Here is a 26708-nt window from a genome sequence, read left to right as displayed (position 1 = left end):
TCTTTCTGCCCTTCCCCATTTCGTTTGAGCTGGTAAAGCAGGATCGATGACGTCACTGTCGGGGAGACAAACTTATCAGCACCAGGTTTTTATGTGAAATGTCTTCCTCATTACACTTTGAATCTCAACAGGGTTCCACCACCCACGGCGACGGAATAACCGGTTTTCCGAGTTTTTCCGGATTCGATTTATTACCAACGACCTGGGATCCCTACTCCCCTTCAAAAGGTCAAGAAAAAGGAATCAAAATCAATAGTCGAGAACGTCGTTTTTATAAAAACGGGTTGGCAACACTTTTGTGTGTGTGTGTGTGTGTGTGTGTGTGTGTGTTTAAACAGAACAAGTTATTCTTTTAAAGCTTTTGAGGACTAGAAACCTGATGTGGTCAAACGGGCTCGCAGGCATCAACCAAACGAGATACAAAGCAGGGTCTTAGGGATTCCGCCCCCCCTCCACGTTGTCAACTGAGGAAAAACAGACCCTGTCGTCCAGCTGCCGGAGGGACTAAACCAAGTACCTTTTCAAAGGGGAGTTTTCCGTAGTTAAGCGTGGAGCCCCTGTTCAGGGCTCCGCTGCAGGCCCTCGTACATTTCGCAAGTCGCTCCGCACTCTAGGGCTCACGTTTTCTGCTCGGCAAACTAAAGGGGAAAGTGCGTGGGAGTGCTGGGGGCGCTTCCCAGCTCCCCTCCGGCTCTCAGGTCTTTCCGTAGAAATGATTTCTCCCCTTCCTTCAGGCCACTTCCCTCGAGGAGAAACAGTCGTGAACTGGTTCTCTGGATAAGAAAATAAAGAGGGCAGACAGCCTCGCCTGGAGGATAAGCGTTGGGGAAAAGAGATGCTTAAGGGCTCGGACACCCAAGCTCCGGAGTACGTGCACCCCCGGCCCCACCCACCTGTCCACCCAGGCCCGGAGCCCCGGCAGGGCCGACAAGATGGCGTAAACCCACTGCCGCAGCTGACAGAGGCCGCACACTATTGGTCGACTTCAGTGAGGTTATCTTAGGGGCGGGTCCGGCGGCGGCGTGGGGGCGGGGCCTTGCTGACGCACGCACGTCCAGGCGCTGCAGCCAGGAGCTGGGGAGACTGCGGGCGCGGTCTACCGCGACTGTCTGCCTTGGTAGTGGCCCCGCTGGCGGCTGGAGGTGAGCGGGGGCTGTAGGTACAGCGGGGCAGGAAACGGCCTCCGAGGGGCACAGGAAATCCTCCTGGCAGCCCCCTCGCTTGTCAAAGGAATTGGCAGGGATCTGAGGTCTCTGAAAGGAAATATGGGTTCACCCCTCTTTGGGTGGACACTCCTCTTGTGGACAGAAGAATTGAAGGTTCACTCCCCTTCAGAGGCCCTGATCCCTTCCCCCATTTAAGGGGTATGCGGAGGAACTGAAGGTTATTGGTATGTCCGAAGAATTTGGGGGGGGGCTTCTTAAAGGAGGTCCCAACTTGAGGGTTTTCCCCTTTTAGTCCCTACTTAAGGAGGTAGGTGTGCCTGGGCTCACCAGGTAGACAGGAAATGAAGCAGGTGAATCTAAATACCTGGTTAGGTGGTGAGGATTGGGTGACAGGTCGTGCGCGGAGACGCGTTATTTGCATTCATCTCGTGCAGAATTACTGTTTTTTCTTATTTCATTTGGTGACAGCCCCCACCCCCCATCCCCTAATCGCTTTGGCCTGTGGTTTTCTGTTTGGCTCCAGTCGGAGAGATGTTCTAGGGAGATTCGTAATCGTTAAAAAACAGGAGGGAGGCAACTCATTGTGGGCTGTCATTACTGGCAGCCTCTGAACTACGCTGATCAGGCGTAATTTTGTGTGTTCAGAGATTGTGGAATCTATCGCATCGTTGGGGGGCGATATGTGTTGGGGACTGGTAGCAGCTGATTTGGATGATTCAGATATAAACAGTCATGAAGTCAAGCTACATAATCTCTTGAAATCCTTGCTTATATCTGAGTGTGTTGTTCTGTTGCCTTGAACATCAAATGCACAAAGGTTTTGTCATTCAAATTTCTCAAAATGTCTCCCAGCCTTCCCGAAGAGTAATTCTCCCTTTGATGCCAGCTTCACCTATCATTATGGATGTGCTCATGATACTAAAAATACTGTACGTTTTGCTGAGTTTAGAGGGTACAGTCCTTGCCTCCCAATAGCTGACTGAGAATAAATAATTGCAGTTTCAGGACCACTGATAGCGCAAATTGTCTTTCTTACCTGGCAGCAATCAGACAGCCCTAAAACGAAACCTTTATTGGCTCATATATGAGAATCTTTAACAGATGGGACAATATAATTAACCTTGAAGGTGGTGATAAGAAACAAAGCTTCAAAGGTCAAAAGCTTATTCTCAGGGGTTTGATAAAACTGCTTTGTCATTACCAGTGTATTCCTGTTATGCTTGACTTGAAATTGAGCATACTATGCAAGCTGGTTCCTTTTTATTTGTTTTTTTCTGAGATAATCATTATGTATTTAGATTCTTTAGTGAGAAAATGGTGCTTTCTGGGGAATTTGGAAGGCTAAGCTCTTTAAGGTAGCCATAGCTTTAGGGTAATGATGGGACTTGGGCTGTTAGGAATGGACAGCAGAGGGTAGAAAGTGAGCAATTCTGTTTCCTGACCCAAGTGGAAGACAACACAGAGCAGTGCGAATGTCCCTGCTTCATAATACTGTGTCCAGGGTATTAAAAAGCTGTTTGGGGTTCCCAGTTCCTGTTTTTAATCTGGATACATTCTTATGTATTGAGATGTCCCAAAATATTGTCATTTGATCCTGATGTTGACTGCAAAGGAAGTAACTTTTCATCAGGCCTTCTGTGGAAGAGGTTTCGGTAACAGCCTCAGCAATTTCTCCTTTCCATCTTTCTAAGCAGGATGTCAAAACAGTTGTTAAAGACCTGTCAGCATGAGCAAGAATACATGACATGCAAAACAAAAAAGACTTCCCGGGCTGTTGTTTGCTCTTAGCCCTCTTAGTACTTCCCAAAGCCATGTAATTTTTCTTTTTGCCTCAGGTTGGACAGAAATCCAGGTACTCAGTTGATGTACTATCTGGCACCATGGGGGAGCTTTTCCGGAGTGAGGAGATGACGCTGGCTCAGCTTTTTCTACAGTCAGAAGCTGCTTATTGTTGCGTCAGTGAACTAGGAGAACTTGGAAAGGTTCAGTTTCGTGATGTAAGTAGTTGTGGGTTGCTCCTGGATTACCACTGAACTGTATTTTTCTTGTTATGGCCAGTCGTCTTATGATGAATGTTTTGCTTTTTATTTGCAAAAAAAATAACATTATAGCACAGCTTACTATTAGTACAGTGTTTTTTGTTTGTTTTAATTGATATTCAAGTACAGTCTTTTGCCTTTTATTCCCACCCCACCCCACCCCAGCCCTCCCCATCTCCCTCCTGTTTCTACACCCACCCCCCTTGTTTTTGGTACAGTTTTTTGAGTTGTCTTTCTGGAGCTGAGAATATTGTGTGCCGATCTTTTTTACGTTTTTACTGTTTCCCTCTTTGAGAATAATCCTAAGCATTCTCCAGGTAATTGCTTAGAATGCAGGTGACGGACACCAAACTAACCTGTTCAAAGCTTGCACTTGTTTTGGGGAGTCCTTAACAGCCATAGCAGGGTATTGAGATTTCTTCATCGCTCTTCCCTGCACTCTGATGTATTTACTACAAAATCTGAAACACCCAGTTACAGATGTATCGTACAGACGTAAATATATACTGACTACCTGTTATTCTGAAGTGTTGTGCTGGGAAGTTGGAGAAGACATCAAAAGGAACTGGACAGTCTGAGAGTACAAAGAAGTACGCCCTGTGGGGCTTACAACCTGATAGATGCTGCTGGAAGGAGAATGGAAACAGTTCTCCATTAGACCATCTCAAAGCTCATGTACCTCTCATTGACAGCATTCATTATAGACGTGATTCTACATTCGTCCAAGTCTCCTTGGATGTTGATTAAAGTCTCCTTCCCCTACTATGATCTAAGTGCCATGAAGACAGAGACGTTCAATGTCTTATCCTTAGTGCCCACAGAGAAGATATTCAGTCGGTATTTGCTGGAATGAATGGGTGAGAAGAGGATTGGTCAAGGGTGAAGGGTTTTCAGGAATAACTATAAAAGACACATGGACAAAACCAAGAGGGGGTGGAATCAGGGGAGGGAGGTGGGGATAGCTGGGGTTGGGGGGCTGTATTGGTAGGGAAAGGCAGACAGTTGTACTTGAACAACAATGACGTTTAGAAAAAAAGGGAAAAAGAAAGAGGAGTTGTCAGAAAAGTGTGAGATTCATCGATATTGGCTTCCTGGTGCTAGCAGGCTTTCAGGAAGTTCTCAGCCTGAGCTGAAACTGCACAGATACAATCCACTGACATAGTCTTATTCCTCTTTCTCCTTGAACCTTTTTATACCATCTCTTTCGGAGTGTTCTGCTGGATCCGATCCCTTCTCTTACCTGAGACCTTCTCGATTTCTTCCACCAGCCCCTCTTTCTTCTCCTCCACCCCTGCCCTCGGAGTCAGTGTTCCCTAAGCTCTCCCTCCACACCCACATCTTCATTTATCATGGGGGTGGTTTTTTTTGTGGGGGGGGGAGGGCAGGTGATCTCATCTGTTCTCAAATTTTCCATCTTCATTCAGTGAGTCCCAAATCTACATTTCTGGCCCTGACCTCCCAAACACCTTCTCTGAATTCGTACTCCCTAGGATTGTTGTCATGCCTGCTTTTCAAGCTGGAACATCTCAATCCCAGCCCCTTACCTTTTCACCAACCGTTTCTTCCTCCTGACTTCCTGAAGTTGAGCTCATGCTCTGATATTCGTCCAGTTTTCTAGACTTGAAACCTAAATCAAATATGTCACCCTTAACTTGCAGTCCTTCACCTGGTCCTACACTGTCTCCCTGTCTAACACCCTTTTTGTCCACTCAGCAGTCTTAACTTTTACTTATGATGTATTTCAGTCATACAAAAAATTACAGGCAGTAATACAATGAATAACTATATTTGTTCTATCTCCTTAAGAGATAAACATTCCCCATATAATTGAAGGCCCCTGCCATTCCTTTCTCCCCCCTTCTCCCCAGAGGTAACTTTCCACAGTGACTTTTGCTTTTATCATTCCCATATGCTTGTATTTTTTACTTTTGCTTGTATGTATGTAACACTAAGTAATATATAGTATAATTTTATATGTATCCTTCAGCAGATACTTTTTAAACTTAACATTTGTCAGGTTTGACCATGTTGATACTTGCAGCTACTTCTTTTATTTAAATTGCTATATAGTTATTGTAAGAATATACAATTTATCATTATTCCCTTCTGATGAACATTTAGATTGATTGCACTTCTTTGCTATTACAATGTTGCAATGAAAATTCTTGTCTATGTTGCCTGGGGAAACTATCTGAGATAGTTCCTCCTGGGTAGTGGTTCTCAAACATTTTGGTCTAAAGACTTCTTTAACCTCATTTAAAAAAAAAAAAAAGAGAGAGCTCTGGCTGGTGCGGCTCAGGGGATTGAGCGCCAGCCTGTGAACCAAAGGGTTGCTGGTTCGATTCCCGGTCAGGGCACATGCCTGGGTTGTGGGCCAGGTCCCCATTGGGGGATGTATGAGAGGCAACCACACATTGATGTTTCTTTCCCTCTCTTTCTCCCCCCTTCCCCCTCTCTAAAAATAAATAAAATATTTTAATTAAAAAAAAAGAAAGAGAGAGAGAGACCCCCTAAAGGGCTTTTATGTGAGTTATTACTCGAAATTAAAACCGAGAAATGTTTAAAATCTTTATTAAATCATTTAAAAATTATAATAAAAACTCACTCTATGTTATCATAACATTTGTAAAAAATAGCTATATTTAAAAAACAATGAGAAGGGTGGTATTGCTTTTACATTTTTTAAAATTTTTATTTACTAATTTGAGTGTGAATAGAAGCACCAGTTTGTTACTCTACTTGTATATGCATTCATTTGGTTGATTCTTGTATGTGCCCTGACCAGGGATCGAACCTGCAATCTTGGTGTATCAGGACGATGCTCTAACCAACTATGCTACCTGGTCAGGGCTGCTTTTATATTTTTGAAAGTCTTTTAGTGTCTGAATTAATAGAAGAAAGCTGGAGTCTCATTGGCTTCTGTAGTCAGTCTGTGGTGAAAGCATCATTCATTCGACTCTGGAATACTTCGCTGGACACTCATGAGACAATGAGAATGAAAAAGGCAAATGAGGTCTTAGTGTGACTGTGAAAATGGCAGGGAGCACACCGACCTGCCGCCACTCCAGGGATGTAACTAGGATGGGCATTGCTGCGTGCACTGCGCATCTCCAACTGTTAGGTGTTGTCAAGGTGTACTTCACAGAATGTGGGTCTCATCACACTCTCATGGCGTCCCCCCGCAACTGTGTCAGCACTACTGTGCTCAGACTTAAAGAAATTTTCCAACCCAATGGCGGTAAGGGGTATCTTACTGTTTTATTTTGCATTTTCTAGATTAGTGCATTTGATATCTTTTTATCTGTGTGTTGGCCATAATAGGTTTCATTTGCCATGGGTGTCTGTCCGTATCAGCTGCCTGTTTGCTGTGGCGTTTGCTTGTCTTTTGCTTGTTAACTTACAGGATTTGTAAAAGTTCTTCATACCTTGTGGAAGCGAACTTTTTTCTCTCCTTTACTGATAAGTGCTGGGCTGTCGCTTGTCTTTTCCTTCTGTTTATAGTATATTTTGTCATACAAAAAGTTTCATTTTCTTTTTTGCAGATTGCCACTTTTTCCCTAAGTATTTTATTTTGAAAAATCTCCAGCCCGAATGCTCCTACGGAGCTTCACCAGTTGCTGATATTTTATCACATTTGATAGCATCTTTCTTACTGCGCTCTTGGCGAGCCAGCTGTGTCTTCCTTTCAGATCCTTGCCCTTTTCTTGCTTTTCCCTCATTTCCCTGGGCCCACTGCGACCTTCAGTAACAAGCTAAAGAACAGCGCACTCATGCTGGTTAGGATTGTATTTAGCGGTGTGTAACCGAAACCCCGACTGACAGGGGTGTACGATTCTCATGTAACTTGGTGCCCAGCCCCACACTGTCATCAGTGTCCTAAGATCAATTCTGTCTCTCCGTCCTTCTGACCATCCTTGGACATTTGGCTTTTGTACCTTAGATAACCACCACGGCTCCAGGCGTTTCACTGAAGGAAGTGCAAGGAGAAAGGGGAGGTACCTATATCGGGAGAAAAAAGACTTTTCCAGAAATCCTACTTCCTGATTTTTTATTGACACCAAGATTATGGCATATACTAGCTGCAAGGGATTCTGGGAAATATGGGTTTTCAATTGAGCGGTTGCTACGCTGAACAAAATTGGAATTTTTGTTACTGAAGAAATAGGGCAAAGTATCTGTATCTGTCACATGGCACTCTTGTCTTGCTCCTGACTTTAAAGGGTATTTTTTTTTAATGTTTCACAATTTAACTAAGATATTTACTCTTACATTTTTTTTGAAAATTCTGTTTATTAGATTATGCAGATTCCTTTCAATTTTGATTTTCTGAAGTAGTTGTTACAAATGATTGTAGAATTTCATTGAATGCCTTTTCATCTACTGAGGTTATCATGTTTTTTCTCCTTAACCTAGAAATCTGGTGGGTTACATATCCAGATTGTTTTTCTACTATTTTTAATAGCTCTACTGAGACATGATTCACATACCATATAATTTGTCCTTTTAAAGTGTACAGTTCAATGATTTTTAGTGTATTCACAGAATGTTAGTATATTCATGCATCACCACAATCATTGTTTGGACATTTTCATTACTTTGAGAAACCCTGTACTCATTAACAATTACTCCCCACGACCCCCGGCAACAACTAATGTACTTCCCATTTCTGCAGATTTGCCTATTCTGGACATTTCATGTGAACGGAGTCATGCAAAGTGACTTTTGTGACTGCTTCTTTCACCAGCATAATGTTCTCAAGGTTCATTTGTGTTGTAACATGTATTTGTACTTACTGTCTTTTTGTATCTTTTTTAAATACAAAAATAAGCAACATACCAAAATGGTTGATTTCAGTATAAGAAGTAGTTGGTATCTTCTATCTTCTCTGCAAAAGATATTGCTCTGGCCCTGGCTGGTGTAGCTCAGTGGATTGAGCTCGGGCCTGTGCTCAATCCACTGAGCACTCAAACAACCGTGGTTTGATTCCCAGTCAGGGCACATGCCTGGGTTGCAGGCCAGTTCCCAGCAGGGGACTCACGAGAGACAACCATACATTGATATTTCTCTCCCTCTCTCCTTCCCTTCCTCTCTAAAGATAAATAAATAAAATCTTTTTTTAAAAAAGGTATTACTCAGGGCGTAGAGAAACAATTCAGAAGACATGTTGCCTTACTCAACTTGTTCAAAAGCTTTTATGTCCCCTCAGCTATTCCTGCTCTTTGATGTCCCCTGCTCTTTGATGTACTCTCCCCTACTCATCAGTCCCTTACTGTCTGACGGGGGCATAATGACAATTAACATATTTTCAGTAGATGTCATGTTGAGCGTTTTGCACTATTATGCAGGCATTTCTCACAACAACCCTGCAAAGCGGAGCCTACTTTTAATTAGCGGAGACTGCTGCTCTCCTTGTACAGATTGGGGGCCTGTTGCGTAGATGGAAATGACCACCACAAGGACACAGAGATTAGCACCCGGGATTATCCAGTTCCACTGCCCGTGTTCTTTTTAACTGAGGTAGACCAAGAGTGTCACCCTTCTGCAGTGTACCATTCCGTGGTGTTTAGTGCCTTTACAAGGTTGTGCAACTGTCCAGTTGCAGAACATTTCATCACCCCCAAAAGAAGCCCTGTACCCATCAGCAGTCTCCCCTCTTCCCCCCAGCCCTTGGCAACCACTTAATCTACTTTTCTCTGTGGGTTTTCTTATTCTGGGCATTATACCGGGTGGGGCAAAAGGAGGCTTACAGCTGTGAGTACAAGAAACAGAGTTCATTCTTGTGTTATTATTTATTAATGTATCATTTGCCATACAAATAGCCGTAAACCTAGTTTGCCCCACCCTGTATATAAATGGAACCATCCAGTATGTAGTCTTGTGACCGGCTGCTTTGCCTGAGCATATTGTTTTCAGGGCTCATTCGTGTGATAGCATGTGTTAAGCATGTGTTACTATGTCCTTCCCTTTTACGTCTCAGCGCCCTTGGTGTGGATACACCACCTGTTATTTACTCCTGCAGCGGTTGGTGAACACGCTTGGGGCATCCCACTGTTTTGGCTGGTGTGGGTAATGCTGCTGTAGATACTTGTGTGCAAGCATGTGTTTGAGTGCTGGGTTCACTTCTTTGGGATGCGTGAGTACACCTAGGAGTGGACTTGCTGGATCACGTGCTAATTCTGCGTTCAGCTCTTCGAGGAGCCCCCCGACGGCTTTCCACGGCAGCCACGCCGTTTTACGTTCTCACCAGCAACGCAGGAGGGTTCCAGTTTCCTCCATCCTCATTAGCACTTGCTGTTTTCCATGAAAGGAAACCCGCGGCCATCCCAGTGGGTATGAAACAGTATCTCACTGGTTTTGATTTGCATTGCCCTTATGGCTAATGATGGGGAGCGTTTTCTCATAGGCTCATCAGTCATTTGTATAGGTTTTTTTAAAAACATAAAATCATGCTTGCAAGCCCAGGATAAACTTAACTTGGTCATGAGGTGTATATTACAAAAAAAATTTTAGGTTTCAGTTTTCTAATATTTTATGAGGATTTTTAAATGATTTATAAGTGATACTGGCCTATAAAGACCCTTTCTCAAACTATTCTTACCTCATTTGATACCAGGGTTATACAGGCCAATCTCAGGTATTAGTTGAGGAGTGTTTCTTCATTTTTCTCCTCTTCGGATTAATTATTCTAAGATTGGAACTTATCTAGTCTTTGAATGATTAATAGGATCTATCTTTAAACCTTGTAGGCCTGGAGTTTTCAGATTATAGGTTAATTCTGTCTTTTTTAAAGTAAGTTTTAGTAGTTATATTTTTTCTAGAAAATAGTTTATGACAAATTTTCTGAGACATTGGCATAAAGCTGACTTTAGTATTATATTTTTTAAGTCTTTTCTATGTATAGTTGCCCTTGTTTATTCTTATAGTTATTTCTGCCTTCTCTCAGTCTTATAAACATTTTGTCCATTTTGTCTTTTCAAATAACCAGCTGTTAAGAAAAATTATAATAAAAATAAAATATTAAGAAAAAATGGCCAGCTTTTGATCTGGGGCTTTGTTTTGTTCTGGGACTTTCCCTCATTTCTGCTTTTTTGTTGTTTCTACTTCCTGTTACCTTTTTCTGACATCTTGAATTTAAACATTTAGTCCATTGATTTTTAGTCTTTTCTGTTATATGAAACTAAGGCTATAATTTTCCCCACCACTTTAGCTGCATCCTACAAAGTTTGATCTTAAGCATTTTCACTATCATTTCATAAATTATTTAAGTTGCTTCATATATATCTGTTATTAAATACTAATTTCTTCTTACTATCATTAAGCTCTTTTATAGGGAAGTATTACAATCATTCACTAATAAATCCTTAAACACACACGGCCTGTAATTTTGTGATGGAAGGATTGTTCTAATGAATGTTGGTTCTTTCTGCCCTGACCGGTGTGGCTCAGTTGGTTGGGCATTGTTCCACAAAGTGGTAAGTCACTCAGTTCGATTCCCGGTCAGGGCACATGCCTGGGTTGCACGTTCCGTCCCTGGTCAGGGCGCCTATGGGAGGCAACCAATTGATGTTTCTCTCTCACCTTGATGTTTATGTTTCACGTTCTCTCTCCCCCACCCCACTTCCTCTCTAAAATCAATAAACATATCTTTGGGTGAAGATGAAGATAATAATTTTTTTAGAAGTGAAAATTACTTGTGATGTGTGAATATGAGTGAACCAGCTCGTCACTTAGAAGGTGGTTCTTCTGGAACAGAAGAACGAGAGAAGTGTGCCTCCTGTTTCTTTCTGATTGGGAAGAAGGAGCGGAGGGAAACCGGGCAGTTTCTGTCGTGTTAGGGGTCCAGAGCTGTGGTGGTGTGTTGCGGAGGGCACTGACTGAGCCTCTGAGCCTGGGAAGAGCGTTCTGTGCCGTGTCTGACTTGCCCCCATTCCCACATGTAGCGCCAGTGAGGAAGGGGTTTCTAACTTTAGTTAGTGCAGCTGGCTCCAAGGTGGACCAGTGGGTTGCATCATTCGTTGACGCAAAGGTTGGCTTTCACCTTGCAGGACGTGTTGCTTGTGAAACAGAGGTCATAGATGCCATGTTTGAATATTGGGCATTGTGTTCTTATTTTGCAGTTAAATCCAGATGTGAATGTCTTCCAGCGCAAATTTGTGAATGAAGTTAGAAGATGTGAAGAAATGGATCGAAAGCTTCGTATGTGCACTTTGGGCCTATCATGAGTCATTTGTCTTACCTTAGAGACACCAGCCCTCTAAATAAAGAAAGGAAATAGTATAGGAGAAACAGAAAGGAAGAAAAATCGTGTGGTCCTGATGCTAAGATGCATTTCTAGTATGTGATAGAGTCTGTGGTGTTTGGGGTAGGTAGTGCTTAATGGAACCCTTGTTCGAGGTAACAAGGCTGTAAGCTAAAAATACTGTTTTTTTGTTTTGTTTTTTTGTGGGAAGGGTTTTAGAGTAGAACTACATTATAGAATTCTGAGAAATGGAACCCAGACTACCATCAATTTTAGAGGTCAGCCCAGCCACCTTTTAATCTGAGCTATTTATGTATAAGGGAAGAAACTAACAGTTATTAAGGTCCAATTGAGAGTTAGGGTGTCCATATACCTTATTTCATCCATTTCCCACAACATTCCTCCAAGATGGGTGTTAACCTCGTTTAATAAATGAGGAAACCAAAAATCAGAGAGGGTAAGTGACTTGGACCAATAACGTAAGTGGTCATGATGGAATCGGTATTTGAATCCAGGTTGTCTCATCTGGCTCTAAAACCCAAGATCTCGCTGTTATACTATGCCAGCCCCCCCATTAGCTAACAGGTAAATTTGTTCCCCATCCTAAAATAAAATGTCAGTAGTGGCCAACATTTTTCTCGTGTTTGGGGGTCTTATTCTGCCTCATGCCTTTTGTTTGTTTTGTCTGAGCAGACAGACAACTCTTTTTCAAATGTGACGCAGCCCTTTCACCTGGAGCTGTCTGCTCACGTGTCAGTTTTCAAATATGCTATGGAATTGGCTCTTCCGTAGCTCTGCTTTGCCGGCAGTACCTGTGGCCAGAACAGTCATGCTCTGGGGTGACAGTCACACGGGGTGCCCAGCTACAGCAGGTGTGGGCCAGTTTGAAGATCAGAGAGGGAAGAAGGCGGGGGGGAGGGGTGTGATAATCCTCTTGGAGTAACTGTGCTTTAGAGGGTGCTGGGCGGGAGGAAGAGGAATGTAGAGAAAACAAGGATGTACGTGTTCTGCTTCTTTTATGTAAAAGTATCTTTCTTAGAACGAAGTTCTTCTTTAGCCATGTTTGGCATCTTATTATTATTTCCTCAAATACTGGCAGTTCCAGGCACGTGCTGTACATGAATGTTTTGGTTCTGTCCTTTTTAGGATTTGTCGAGAAAGAGATAAGAAAAGCTAATATTCCGATCCTGGACACTGGCGAAAATCCAGAGGTGCCCTTCCCCCGGGACATGATAGACTTAGAGGTAAACAGTTCTGGAGAAGCCAGACAACTTGTTGCTGCTGAAATGTAGACATTGCCGAGGGGATGGAGAGTAGAGTGATTCTTGTTATCCTGGTCAGCATTGCCTGTTGGTTGCAAATTTCTCGTGGATGGGATTAAAATGCAGTCTCTTTTTTTATGGCATGGAACAGTGTGTTGAACAGTACCACGTGCCCCTAAATAAATGTTTATTGGCTTATTGAAACCTTATGAACAGTGAAAGGACAGCAAACTCAGTTATTAACAACCACACCTAAAACAAAAAGCAAACTAAGCAAATAGCTAGATCAGGAGTGGAGCCATAGAAATGGAGATCACATGTAGGGTTAGCAACAGGGGAGTGGGAGGAGGAAAAAGGGGGAAAAGTACAGAAAATAAGTAGCATAGACGGTAGGTAGAAAATAGACAGGGGGGAGGGCAGGAATAGTATGGGAAATATAGAATCTAAAGACCTTGTGACACATGGACGTGAACTAAAGAAGGGGAATGTGCGGGGAGGGGGTGTGCAGGGTGGAGGGGAATGAAGGGGGGGAAATGGGACAACTGTAATGGCATAATCAATAAAATATAAAAAAATTAAAAAAAGAAACCTTATTGTATTAATGTCAGTTTATCTAATAATTTATTAATCTCGTAGGCTAAATAAGTGAATAGCCAATAGATTTTAATATTTATTTTATCCATCTGAAGTCCCCTGAGAAATGCAACCAAATATATGATAGAATATATCACCAAAGATGATTTTAAACAAAATTTTTCATAATGAAAATTGCCCTGGGAACAAACATATTTGCAGGGTAGATATAAGATCGCCATCAGGGCGGCAAGAATTTTGTCGGACAGATGAATTCATATCTTTCAGAGCAAAAACACTGAGCTTAGTGTGAGTTAATAGTTTGATTTCTTTTTGTGTTTTGTAGGCTAATTTTGAGAAGATTGAAAATGAACTGAAGGAAATCAACACAAACCAGGAAGCTCTGAAGAGAAACTTCCTGGAACTGACTGAATTAAAATTTATACTTCGCAAAACTCAGCAGTTTTTTGATGAGGTCAGACTATTGTTTATTTCAGTATTTGAGCAGCTGATACTACACCTGCATAAGTGGGCCATATTTTTATTCCAATAATTATTTTAATTTGCTAGTTTGAAAGCAGTGCCATGATCACAACCTGTTTCAGTTGAAGGAATATCCGATTATGTTCCATTTTTCATGCAGTACACAGCCAGACATAGTTTCGTATATTTTTTCATCTTTTGTAATTTTTCATCTCCAGATAGGGAAAGGAATCCTAAAGTAGTTGTATAAACATAGTTGAAATTTTTGCATTATATATTAAGGTAAGTAAACGCTTAAGGTTAAAATTGAAGCAACAAGAAACTTTTGATTATATGTGATATGATAACAAAAGTGTAATCTCCAAACCTTTTGTCATCAAATTTTCATTTTATTCTCTATGTTTGCCCATCAGTATTTGACACACTTTTAACTACCTTAGATAGCGCACGTAACACTTTAATTTGTGTTTTCTTAATGCTATATGGAAATATTGGTAGAATTCCTGGATTTTTACATAAACTCAACTGCATTGCCATCCAGGAGAAATGTTAATAAGTTCCTGGGTTAAAAATGCAGGTGACTAAGTGGCCAGATGACAGGCTTCCTTCTTCTAATTAAACCAAGGAAGGAGTCTTAGCTTTCAACCGGGACGTGCTCTTCCTGAGGGCTCAGAATATGGGTGCTTCTCTTTTTTTACAAGTGACGTTGCCACCCATCATCAGACACTTCACAGATTGTTCTAGTCACCGTTCAGCGTGTGCCTTCCCATACAGTTCTTTAGTTCCTTTGCTCAAAAACAATGTTTGCCTATGTGGCAAGACTTTTAAAAAAATAGAGGGCCCGTCTTAGCAGCCGCTGTGTTCTCAGTTCTACTTCCAGTGTCTGTCTTTGGAGGAAGGGACAAGTCCCTGTAGTCCTTAGGCGAGGGCAGTATTTTTCCAACCAGCAGCATCAGAATGCAGATTCCCACTCCCACCCCAGACTTCCATCAGGAACCCTGAGGGCGCGGCTCAACAGTCCGCTTCCACCAGAGGATCCCAGGGCAGGCTAGTTTGAGAACCACAGTGCCAGAGAGATCCAAAAATGTGACACATTCCTCAATAACGAAGGAGTTCACTTAGAGAAGCTACACTAATTAAAAAGATCTGCTGGGGGAAGGGAAAGGGGGGAAGGTCTTATGAACTGAATTGCCTGGTCCTTCCAAGAATCAGAATCTGGTAATACTTATTCAGAGAGGCTTGGTGTGAATATTCAGCCTGCTCCCTGAGTTGAGAACTTTGAGACGGATAGGAACTCCTTTCCACAGTCCGAAATTACCAGCACATTGCAGGGCGTGGGACAGTATGATTAACTCTTTACAAGTCTTTCAAGGTCTTTTGCAACAGGCGTGGCCACTGTACCACGTGGTTTTAATGAGCAAGCAATCTGGAGTTTCAGCAGTGTGCTCACTGCCTACATTGTATCCACCCTCATTAATTCACCGGGGATTTGAGGACTGCCTACTCTTGATGAGGCCGAAGATGAGTAAGACAAGGTCCCTGTGCTCAAGGAATGTTACCACTTAGTCATATCAGGAAACGTCCCAGACTCCGTGCCTTGAGGTGCTCACAGGTGTGAGCCTGTCTAAATCTGTTCCAGCTGCAGCCCCCAGATGCAGTGTAAACCAGGCCTGGAGATCAAAGCCCGGCTATTTTTAGCATCACTGGGGGCCTAATTCTCCCCCCTCCTCTTTTTTTCCTTTTGATACTGTCTTTGTTTACTGCTGAGATGTTGCTGCGAAGTATGAAAAGGTCTTTCATAACTTCCTGAGTTTGAGTGAAATAGGCTTCCTAGTCTAGTTCATTCCACAAGAAATTCTAAATAAAGATCGACAAATGGACTACCTTAAGAGAAATAGTTACTTAAACTTTGTTATAATTTTTAAAAATTAGTAAAAATAAAATAAGAGGAACCACTTGGAAAGACGATACATGATTTTAAAATCCTAAGTCAAGGGTCCGGCGCTTCTTTGAGATTGACACACCCCTATGTGAAAAGCCCATGCTGAGAAGCCTAGCTCTGAGTCTCCATGACCTTCACCCCCAGTCCATGGCGAGTTGTTTTTCCCTCCTAATTAAGCAAAACAATCAAACACGCATGTACACACATTTCTAGAAGCGCTTTGGAACACGAGGTCCTGGCTGTGAGAGGTTCTTTGGCCACTTTTGTCATCAGTCCCTCTCGTTCCTAGCATCCTCAGTGCAGTGCAGGAAACCTGGCAAGAACCACTTGCATCTTCTCTCCAAGTGCCTTGCCTGCCCTTGCCACTGGCTTGCAGCCTCGGCCACGCCCCTTTCGATAGCCATTGCCCTGCTGTTACTAAACAGCAGCCTCAGAGGTCACTGCCACGACAGACCAGACCTCACAGAGTAACTGCATGTGTGCACATACAAGGGCACGCTTTAAATAACGCAAAAGATAAGGAAACGTGAGACCCTCAAATCTTGAAAACATAGGTTTTTCCATGAGATTATCTTCCATGCCTGAAATTAGAAGATCTGCAAATGGCCTAAAACACTACCAATTTCAAAGCCTTCTTTCTGGTGGATATGATTAATAATTTATAACAATGAGTTAGCAGAAAAATGACTAAATCAGAAAATGATTCTTCCCATCTTTTGGTAGAAGGGTTATGATTGGTGAGGGGTATAGAAGGGGAAAGGTAAACAAATTGAATATTCTTATGATTTAAGATGATTACAAATCCGACTTCGCCATTTCTTATCCATAGCATTTAAAATGACTTGTTAATGATTATCCTTTTCTCAGTCTTCTTGCGTATGAAGACCTGTAAGAGCTGGAGAGATTTCTCTGCATCTTTTACCATAAGCACCATAACATATGAGAACGTAAAGAAGACTGGAAAAGTAATGGTTAATGGCATGCAGATCCCTGCCTTCCTTTCCTTCTGAGTTTTCCATTCATCTGCTTTCCTTCCTTTTCTTTTCCATCTGCCTTCTCCTTCGGGGTGGGGGCGAATGCCGTAGGCGATAGAGTGTCATTTCTGTCTTAATGTTAGATGGGAATAAAAGAGTAGTCTCTCGGTAACTAACGTAGCTTGAACTGAACGTGCTGCTTATGCGTCAGTAGAGCCAGGACCGCCGAGGCTCTGCTTCTTCCTTTTTCAAGGCCTGGTCTCAGCGTTCTGATTGGGCAGCGGGTAAACCAGAGGGTGTAGCAAGTGATTTAGAGGAACACTGGCCGTGTTGTTAATGTTACTAGAGAACCCAGATTAGGATTTAGATACTTGAAGGCTTTAGAGATTGCTTTAAAGGCCTTCAGTTACTGGTTCTGGTCATCCTATTTTCTCATCAGGCACAATTACTTTAATGTTTTTTTTTATCCTCATCTGAGGACATTTTTTCATTGCTTTTAGAGACAGAGAAAGGGAGAGAGGAATATCAATTGGTTGCCTCCTGTACACGCCCAGACTGGGGATCGAACCCATAACCTAGGCATGTGCCCTGACCAGGAATCTAACCTGCAACTTTTCGGTTATGGGATGATGCCCCAACCCACTGGGCCTGCCAGGGCAGGCCCGATGATTTTATTTTAAAAAATTTTAACTTTCCTGTCTAAAACATGGGACTCTTAGGTATGAAGTAGTGAAATTATGAATTAGAATATTATTGCAAGTTTTAACCAAGAGTCCCAGATAACATCGTTTGCCCCTGTTGGATCACATGTCTGCTCTGAGCCTGATCTCCAGGGCTGATTTGGACCAGGTCTCGTGGGCCCCACGGGAAGGGGGCGGGAGGAGCAGCTTCACTGGTTTCTGCCAAGGGAATCCCCAGCACGAGCTGCAATGTGGTAATCATCTGGATCCTCAAAATAAATCGCATGCGATTTATTACATGCGATTACATTTATTTATTTTATTACATTTATTACGTCATCTGATTTGACTTTTAGCAGAAACCAAAGGGGGCCCCTGAACTTCCATTTGGCAGCAGGTGGTAACCTGTGCTCCCGTTATCTGTCTCAGCTTTTCCAGATCTCGTGACAGTATTTCTCTGCCCTTCTGCTCTTCGTGCTCAGTGGGGCCCTTCCCTTTTTTTTTCCCAATCAAAGCTGATCCTGCTTTTAGAATTTACTTCCTAAAACAATTGCTTTCACTTTTTCAGACTTTCAGACTCACCTGTGAGGTTCCCATGAGGTGGTTTTTGTTAATGAGTTGACAGCAATAGAATCCTAAAATTCAGAATGAAAATGATGGAGAAAAATTTTCCTGATATTTTTTTTCATTAAGTTTGCTCTTGACACAGAAGATTGTTCTGGCTTACGTTTAGTCCTCGGTCAAACAAGAAGTGCGTAGATACTGAAGCTGGGGAGATTGGGCAGCGGGGGCGTTGACTGGCCTTCATTTTTTAGGGCAGCTTCTCCTTCCTCGTGGGAGTAGAAAGTGGTGGGATGTGTTACAGAGAGAGAGAGGTTAGGAAACACAGACTTAGCATGTCTGAGAGGGCCCCTCTGCTCCTTCATTTCATTGTATAAACTGTCACGGTGGAAATCATTTTAAATCTAAATAATTAAAGTAGCCCACAAGCTCTCTGTTGGCTTCATATCTATCTGTTGCTCTCTTGGCTTCACTTGATTTAGATTGTTGGATTAAGCTATGTTCTCAAGAACCCTTGAACTGTAAAGCCTGCATGGACTTCTTAATATTCCTAGATTCCTGCTCAGAAACTGGGACATTCAGATATGTTTTCACTTTTTCTTCCCTTTATGGATACAGTGGAGGCCCAGGCCTGTCCAGCCGTCGCGCTTCTTATCCTTTTGGGGAAAGAAATACTCTTTAAATCCCACAGTTGGCAGTGTGTTATCCCGCAGTGGCCATGCTTAAAGTTCTTATATTTTACATTTTTTAAGAGCACAGAAAATCCAGCTACCCGGAGAAATTTCTCCTGCCATTCTTCAGATCACACACTGTGGCAATGCTCTGCTTTCTTCCCTGGGAAGAGGGTGTGCATCTTTCATCCTCACTCAGGGAAAATTCTCGCTTGTAACCGCCCGGAAGTGGGATGTTGAGAGTATCTGTTGAGCTGCCTTGTTTTTGCTCAAAAGGAAGAAACACTCCAGCTTCTATCCACATGCAAAGGTATTTCCTGGTACTTTCATGGCTCATTTAGGAAAATATAAGAGAAAAAATGGCTTCCACCAAGTGAGATTTATACATGTCACCATCATTTCATGTTGTTTTCCTTTTAATTTTTTATTTCTTAAGCCATGTCTCCAGTTGCTTTACTGGGTCAGTTATGCTTTCTTTACCTCTCGTTTCTTTCCTCTGCTTTCTTTCCATACCCTCCTCGTGTTCTTTTTGTGGGTATGTCCTCTCTTTCGGTGGTCTGTTTCTCATCTTTCTTTTCTGAACTCATCTCCTGGTTCCTCGTTCCCTGCATGCCACTAACTATTTTCATTAGATATTAATTGATTTGTGAATTCAGGCTGAATTGCATCATCAGCAGATGGCGGACCCAGACCTGTTGGAAGAGTCCTCATCCCTCTTGGAGCCAAGTGAGCTGGGAAGAGGCACGCCTTTGAGGCTGGGGTAAGCACCGCTTCCGCCCTCCGTCCTCAGTGGGGCCACGCTCGTTTTTCACTGATCCAAAGGGCAAGAGGCTGGCCTTCACTTGCTCCCAAGATGCACGCTCCCCTGGGCCCATGGAGAGGTGTTGCTAAGTCGTTTCGGACTCAGTTCCTGAGTTGTGTTTTGGCAACTCTCTCCCTGGCCCAAGAATGAACCTTTACCAGTCCTGACCTAACGGTGCTGTGTAGCCTCGTGATTGTCCTTGTCCCTCTCCTCGTTTTCCTTCTTTGTCGCAAAGCCTCCCACCCTCCGGGGCGCAGAACGGATTTCCCAGTCTGGCCCTTCTTCCCGCAGCTTCGTGGCTGGCGTGATCAACCGGGAGCGCATCCCCACTTTTGAGCGCATGCTTTGGCGGGTGTGCCGGGGGAACGTGTTCCTGCGGCAGGCTGAAATCGAGAACCCCCTGGAGGACCCTGTGACTGTAAGATGAGGGGACCGTGTCTCATGGAGTAGGTCTTGTACAGGGAGCTCAGAGCTGTGACCCAGCAGGCGCCTCCTGCCTCCGGCCTCCCACGGAGGGGCCCTCGTGTCTGCCCCTGCATTGAGGGGCTGCTCTTTTCTCTTACCTGCCATGACATATACATGTGAAAGCTATGCCTGCGTATTACTTTGATTGAAAATATGTTTTTCCAGTCATTTTAACCGTCAGCCTCATATGTTTGCTGTTACTTATCTGGGACCAAAAGATATCTGGCTCCAAACTGGGCATTTTGAAGCACGGGGAACAGATAAGAATGGCTCTTCTCTTTCCTCTGTGCTTAGGGCATTCGGGCAATATAAGATTTAAAGGGGAATTGCTAAGTAGGGCTAACTTGCACTAAGAGGAGACTCATCCTAGAGTCTGTGTCAGGCTCCTGGTTGAGATCAAAGAGAAACACAGAACGTGTTTTGGGACTGAGCGATACAGGCGAATGCAAGTGTAGGGGAGCCGAAGAGCCGGGTGCAGGACAGCGGCGGGCGTGCAGGATTGCCCATCCTTACGGAGTCCGGCCGGTCCTGTACCACCAAGGCAGGGGGGTATTTAAGACGTTTGCTTCCGGAGTAGAAGGCTGAACTCGCGGTTTTGGTTCGGGGCCTAGGGCGACTACGTGCACAAGTCGGTGTTCATCATTTTCTTCCAAGGCGACCAGCTGAAAAACCGAGTCAAGAAAATCTGCGAAGGGTAAGAGAGATACGCCCCCGCCGAGGGTGCAGCCACGCCGCACAGCTCCTTTTTAGCCTTAGAATATCGAACCCTGACACACAAACCCTGTTAGTTTGCCTTGACCTGGTGAACATACCTATTAATAATGTCAGGGCTATTCTACACAATTGGAAATGGCCCAAGTTCAGCTTTTAAAGGGCCATCATAGCCACAGCTCCTTGTCTTGCAAGAAAGCAACTTGGATGCTTGATTGATAAACTCGACGTTGTTCCGGGACAAGGGGTCTGCCTATCGGGTGGCGTGCCGCAGGCACTGTGCATGTCCTTAAGCTTTTCTGAAATTCCACCCAGGGATCTTTCTTTTGTGCTATTAAAAATAATAATTTATATTGCTTGTTATTGCTTTTTTAATCTAAGGGAATTGGATAGCTACAGAGAATGTCAAGATAGTTCCAACAGTATTATTACATTTGCAGACCACTCCCCGGAAACCACTGTTTCGATCATGCATCGGTTTGAACTAACCCTGCTTTGGTCCTTCTAGCGAATTAGGATTACTTTCTGAAGTAATTTGAACTGGACAGGCTAGGAAGTGTCTGTGTCTCCAGGCTGTGTCTGTACGTTCCAGGTTCCGGGCCTCCCTCTACCCCTGCCCTGAGACGCCCCAGGAAAGGAAGGAAATGGCTTCTGGAGTTAATACCAGGATTGATGATCTCCAAATGGTACGCAGAGGGCTGCAGGGCATTTGTTTGTGAAATGCAAGACCGGTCTCCGTCCCTGAAACGCTAACAGTTCACCAGGCACCTGCAGCAGCTCAGGATACCAAAACCAGCCAAGTGCCCTTGGGAGCAGGGGAAGCGTTGCCGGGAATCGCTGTTAAAAATAGCATTCATCATCCTCAAATGAGACAGGAATGCTATGCATCTGAAACCATTATTGCTTAGAGGATTCAGTTCTCCTTGTGTTGAGTCAGATGTATGCTTAGTTAAGAAAGAAATCAGATAATACAGAAGTATGTACAAAGTCAGTTCCGCCCTCTCGCACACACGCTCTGCAAACAGAGGCAGCTGCTCTCGACAGCCCCGTGTGTATCGCTCTGGTCACCCGGGAGGTGAACCACACAGGCTAGCCAAAGCGTCCTGGTGTAAGTCTTGTACCCGAGGTGACCGCGTTGGATTTTCACCAAATCACGGTGTGTGTGGTTTACACACACCGTGCTTGCCACAGGGAAGATACCATGATTTACATGTGCATGGAAGGAAAGGGGCGGCCAGTTGGAGCTTCGTTTGCTGTTGAAGGACTGTGATGAGGGCCCCTTGAAGCATTAGCAGACATGCCAGTCCCGAGGGCATGTCGTCCCGCAGTGGCACAGCTGTCTGCAGTAGGCTACAGTTCGTGTTGCACCCCCTCATCTTTCCCTCCAACCCCCATCATACGTGCCCCAGCAACTGGACCTACTGCCGGCTCCTTGGAGATATACTTCCTGTTTAGCCCAAACTGCCGGAGGGTGATAGGCCTTATTAGTACGTTCTGGCTTCTAGGACTGTCTTACCCCTTCCCAGGCTTATGGGTAGATTTTAAAGTGCCTGTGCAACCCAGTTGTATGAGCTGAAACTTTAAAAAGATTGAATACCAAAGAGTGAGATCCGGGGTGGGGGTCAGGGGGACAGGGAAAGAAAAAAGCCAGGGGGACAGGGAAAGAAAAAAGCCAACAGAACATCGCTTGTAAGTTTAGTCAGCATCCTTTTAGAAGGTATAATAGTAATTGTGAAATTGTCCACAGCCAGAAGGAGAAAAAGTAGCTTTGTTTCTTTATTCTTGAGTGGTTTAAGAGTTTCCCTAACATGCCGTGGCTTTTGTTTGAAACCTCTCTATGGAGGTCACATTCTACTGCCCAAGGCCGTGGTTCAGGGAGCAGTTACTACTGCCTTCTGAACTCACCTGAAGAGCTATGAAGGAGACTGTGCTAAGATGACTAGTATACTGCTTTTTCCTCTTCAAAGAGATGCAGAGATTTAAGATAGATGTTCACACAGAAATAGGAGCAGCGGGTCGCCTGCCCAATTTTGGCTTAGCCCCTTTTCTGCTGTTAAAATCTTGACCATCTGCTGACAGATACGGCGGCAGAGTGGGAAGTGCCCTGCCCCACTCTCCCACCCTCGGCCTGGCAGTCTGGCTTCCAAAGGGTCGGCACCGAAACAGTGCCTCCCGAGCCCCCACCAAGCCTGACAGGAAGGTAAAGCCTCATCTGCCTGCTGACCCCCCACTCAGGTTTCTGGACCCTCCTGTCTGCTGTTATGGGGTCTCTCTTGACACAGGCAGGCGGTGGGTCAGCACGGTCTCTTCCCCACTGTTCCCTGATGCGGGCCTGTGTTCAGGGGGTTCTGCAGCGCGCTGTTCTTCAGTGTGGACTCGCTCCTTTGTCAGCGCCTGGGCCTGTGATGCTGACTCCTCCGGGTCCGAGTCACGGGCCTCACACGCAAAGTGCCCACACTTCCACGATCCAAGTAAAAGCCAGCGGCCATGTGGCTGTGTCTTAGACTCAGTAGGAAGGTTGAATGTGTAGTGAAAAGGTAAAATCTGTTTTCTCAGGTTTCTCTTGAGCTTGAAGCTAAGCAAAAATGAATCTTAGTAACTAGAACTCTAACTTCTTATAATTTGGCCCCCTGCAAAAAGCCATTGTAGCCAAAGGAAGAAAAAAAAAACCAACAGATCCCCAGTAACCCTTCTCAGAAAGCCATGCCTCTTTGCCATTCATAACTGGAGATTGAGGGTTGGTGCTAGGAGGGTCCCTCCCACGGTCCTTTCTCGCCCAAAGGTTTTGAATCAAACGGAGGATCACCGCCAGAGGGTTCTGCAGGCAGCTGCCAAGAACATCCGCGTCTGGTTCATCAAAGTGCGGAAGATGAAGGCCATCTACCACACCCTGAACCTGTGCAACATAGACGTGACTCAGAAGTGTCTGATTGCAGAGGTCTGGTGCCCTGTCACTGACCTTGACTCCATCCAGTTCGCACTCCGAAGGGGCACGGTGAGTCCCCCGCAGCTCGCAGTGCAGCCAGCAGCCAGGAAAAGAGGTTCCCATCACCAGTCACATTAATTACAATGCAGGGCATTTTTACTTTGAGTTCTTTATGATATTCGTCTCGTGCTCATCTTGTACCCTGATAATACATTGTATAGGTGTCCTTTAGCTCAGGACCAGATGTCATTTCCTGACCCCATTCTCAGTCCACTAGACTGCTTCTGTAGTCTAACCCTGGAGCTTCACTTAGGAGTTCGAACCCTGCCCTGAGCAAGGCACTGACCGGGGTCGGGCTGTGAAATAGGAGACCTCAAGTGTGTTACCATTTCCTTGGAGAGGCGGACACGCAAACATGCAAATCATGGTATATGTGTGTGGAGAGAGGGTGCTAGCTTTGCCAGCTAGGATGATTGGACAAAAGCTTCAGAAAGAAGGTGGCATTGGGGCTTTGAAGAATGGGTAAGATGTCGATCGACAATGGCGAGAAGAAAACGTGGACAAAGGCCGGAAGTACAGGACGACCATTTGTGGTTGGGCAAGAACAGGAGTTATGATGGATGAGCCAGGGACTAGGAGGTAGGTTAGAACCTAATTGAGAAAGGTTTTCAAATACCAGGTTAGAGGATTTAAAATGTATTCCAGAGGGAATAGAGAGGCATTGGAAGTTATTTAGTAGCAGAAGGACATGATGAAAGTAGAGTTTTAAAGGAATAGTCCTAACTTGACCAGCATGGCTCAGTTGGCTGAGCGTCGTCCCACAAAGTGAAAGGTGGCTAGTTCGATTCCTAGTCAGGGCCCATGCCTGGCTTGTGGGCCTGGTCCCCCGATTGGGGTGAATGCAAGAGGCAACCGACCAGTGTTTCCCTCTCACATCAATGTTTCCTCCCTCTCTTTCTTCCTTCCTTACCCTCTCTCTAAAATAAATCAATAAAATCTTTCTTTAAAAAAGGAATAACTGTTGATAGTATCTGGGTTGGGTTGGGAACTAGAGAGTGTAGGTGGGGGTCAGTTAGGAGGTTATTTTAGCCGAGACTAGTAAATTAGAAGGACCCCTGGGGTGAGAATTGACAATGGAAAAAGAAAATGATGATGAACTTGTGAGACGTTCTGAAGGAAGAATCGATTAGGTGCACTTGGTTTCTAGCAACCGTGTAGGAGAACTACAAGGAGAAAGAAATGTCCGTGTTTATGAGGCATCAAAGCGGGGCGGTGAGTAAATAATGGTTCCATTCATAGAAGTAAAAGTTCAGCAACAGAAACGTAGGGAAACTAAAGATGTTGAGTTCGGTTTCAATCACATGGAGGGGCTGCACAGAAATCCACATGAAAATGCCAAGCACACAGTGGGACAGGCTCTCAATGGCGCAGGCAAAAGGGAAAATGCAGGGTTCGTGAGGGTGGAAGGTAGTGAGACCTCCGAGAGAGAAAATAAGCAAGCTGGAGATAGCACCTTGAGGGCCCTGCAATGTTCTGGGATAGGCTGAGGAGAAGCCAGCAAGGAGACATAAAAAGCACAGTTAGTGAGTGGGAGGGGACTCCTAAGGAATCAAGATTTTTACCCAAGAAGGGGAAGATCTCCAGAGTCAAGCTTGCATTTGGGAGAGAAGACCTTTGAACCTGGTGACCAGCACCACCTTGAATAAGCGTGGGCAACTGGACTGCAAGGGATTGGGGGGTTAGAGCAGGTGGAGAAACAGGGGCGTAGCACGTACTCTGCTCTCTCCATAAACGGGAGGGGACACTGCCTGCACGCCCCCAAAGGCAAGCGAGGGCGTCTCTGGAGAAAGACGGGCTATGTTTTCGCTGGTGACACGTTGTAGAATGAAATGTTTTTTCACAGTAAGGTTTTCTTCCCAAGACTTAATCTAAATCTTTCACTGTAAATTTTATGCCAAGTTTCAGTTTCCTCAAGATGGTGAAAGATTGAGATATAATTTACAGAGAATAAAATACATCTTGCGCCTACCGTCCAGTGGGTTTTGGTGGCCACGTGCTCCTGTGGACGCACGACCTCGCTCCGGACGGCCCGTTGTGACTTGTGTGTGTTCTGTTCCCCAGGAACACAGCGGCTCCACCGTGCCGTCCATTCTGAACAGGATGCAGACAAACCAGACGCCCCCCACCTACAACAAAACAAACAAGTTCACCTCCGGCTTTCAGAACATCGTGGATGCTTATGGAATTGGAACTTACCGAGAGATAAATCCAGGTAAAAGCGCGCGAATTGTTCCTCTCTAGAGGTGTTATTTTCTTGTGGTAGCTTTCAGTGCATCACTTTAAATGCTGTCGAACAACTGGCTTAAAACTCAAGATACTGCCCTGGCTGGTGTGACTCAATGGATTGAGCGCCAGCCTGGGAACCGAGGGGTCGCCAGTTCGATTCCTGGTCGGGGCACACGCCTGGGTTGCCAGCCGGGTTCCCGGCTGGGTGTGAGCAAGGCAGCCGATCAATGTGTCTCTCGCACATCGATGTTTCACTTCCTCCCTCCCTTCCCTTGTCTCTAAAAATAAATCAATAAAATCTTTAAAGGTAAAAAAACTAAGGCTATCAAGACCTCAGCCCCAGTGTAATTCCTGTAAAGAGGTGCCCGTTTATCTCCACGAGGCACTCCTGTTCTCTGGTTTTACAGTGCAAGTTATGTGGAGAACTTTGTTGATTATGAAGCAGAAGTCCTACAACAGAAATTTGTGTAACATTTTCATAATCGTATTATGAAATGTGGAAAGCAGTATAGAAATGATCCCATTCAAGCTCCTGTTAGAGGAGAAAAACCTTACGTACGTAAAGAGGAGGTGGTTTTACGGGAACGAGCTCTGTGGACTGGAGTTTCCCATGGGCCCTCGCAGCTATGAAACACCCGCCTTGCTCTTGCTCGTCACTTGTAGGACCTGCTTTAAGCAAACTGTTTTTTCCAAGATATCTTACATGTTAAAATGGCATCCCTGTGCCAGGTTAGAGAAAACATGGTCATTACTGACCACGTGAGACGGAAAGCAGATTTCTCCCCGGTTTGGAAAGTTAAGCATTAAATCAAGAGCCTAAGATTCATTCCAGCTGCAGTCTTCTGCCGTACTTGCTTGGCTGCTTTGCTCGGGGTTCTGGGCTCTTCCCCACCTTCCCGGTAGCTTTACTCAGCTAGCAAATGGCTGC

General features: G+C 44.5%; 1 protein-coding gene across 4 annotated transcripts in view; it reads left to right on the top strand.

Moving 5' to 3' along the window:
- Positions 1-1043: 1043 nt before the first annotated feature.
- Positions 1044-26708, top strand: part of ATP6V0A1 (ATPase H+ transporting V0 subunit a1) — a 49532-nt gene continuing 23867 nt past the window's right edge. For 2 of the 4 annotated variants that reach the window (XM_037033412.1, XM_037033411.1), the window contains exons 1-11: positions 1044-1142; positions 3002-3163; positions 11323-11401; positions 12591-12688; positions 13626-13754; positions 19268-19350; positions 19684-19810; positions 20469-20551; positions 21161-21254; positions 23351-23563; positions 25616-25766. In XM_037033412.1, coding sequence (XP_036889307.1) covers positions 3047-3163; positions 11323-11401; positions 12591-12688; positions 13626-13754; positions 19268-19350; positions 19684-19810; positions 20469-20551; positions 21161-21254; positions 23351-23563; positions 25616-25766 — 1174 coding nt within the window. In that variant the 5' untranslated portion in view covers positions 1044-1142; positions 3002-3046. Of the gene's footprint in view, positions 1143-3001; positions 3164-11322; positions 11402-12590; positions 12689-13625; positions 13755-19246; positions 19351-19683; positions 19811-20468; positions 20552-21160; positions 21255-23350; positions 23564-25615; positions 25767-26708 lie in introns of all 4 variants that reach the window. The other 2 variants (XM_037033410.1, XM_037033409.1) reach the window with 1 other exon arrangement.

This window comes from Sturnira hondurensis, unplaced genomic scaffold (genome assembly GCF_014824575.4).
Source record: "Sturnira hondurensis isolate 20B ecotype Veracruz unplaced genomic scaffold, ASM1482457v3 Scaffold0021632, whole genome shotgun sequence".
Classification (NCBI taxonomy): domain Eukaryota; kingdom Metazoa; phylum Chordata; class Mammalia; order Chiroptera; family Phyllostomidae; genus Sturnira; species Sturnira hondurensis.
The sequence above is the reverse complement of the archived record's forward strand: the minus strand, read 5'-3'. Positions and strand labels throughout refer to the sequence as shown.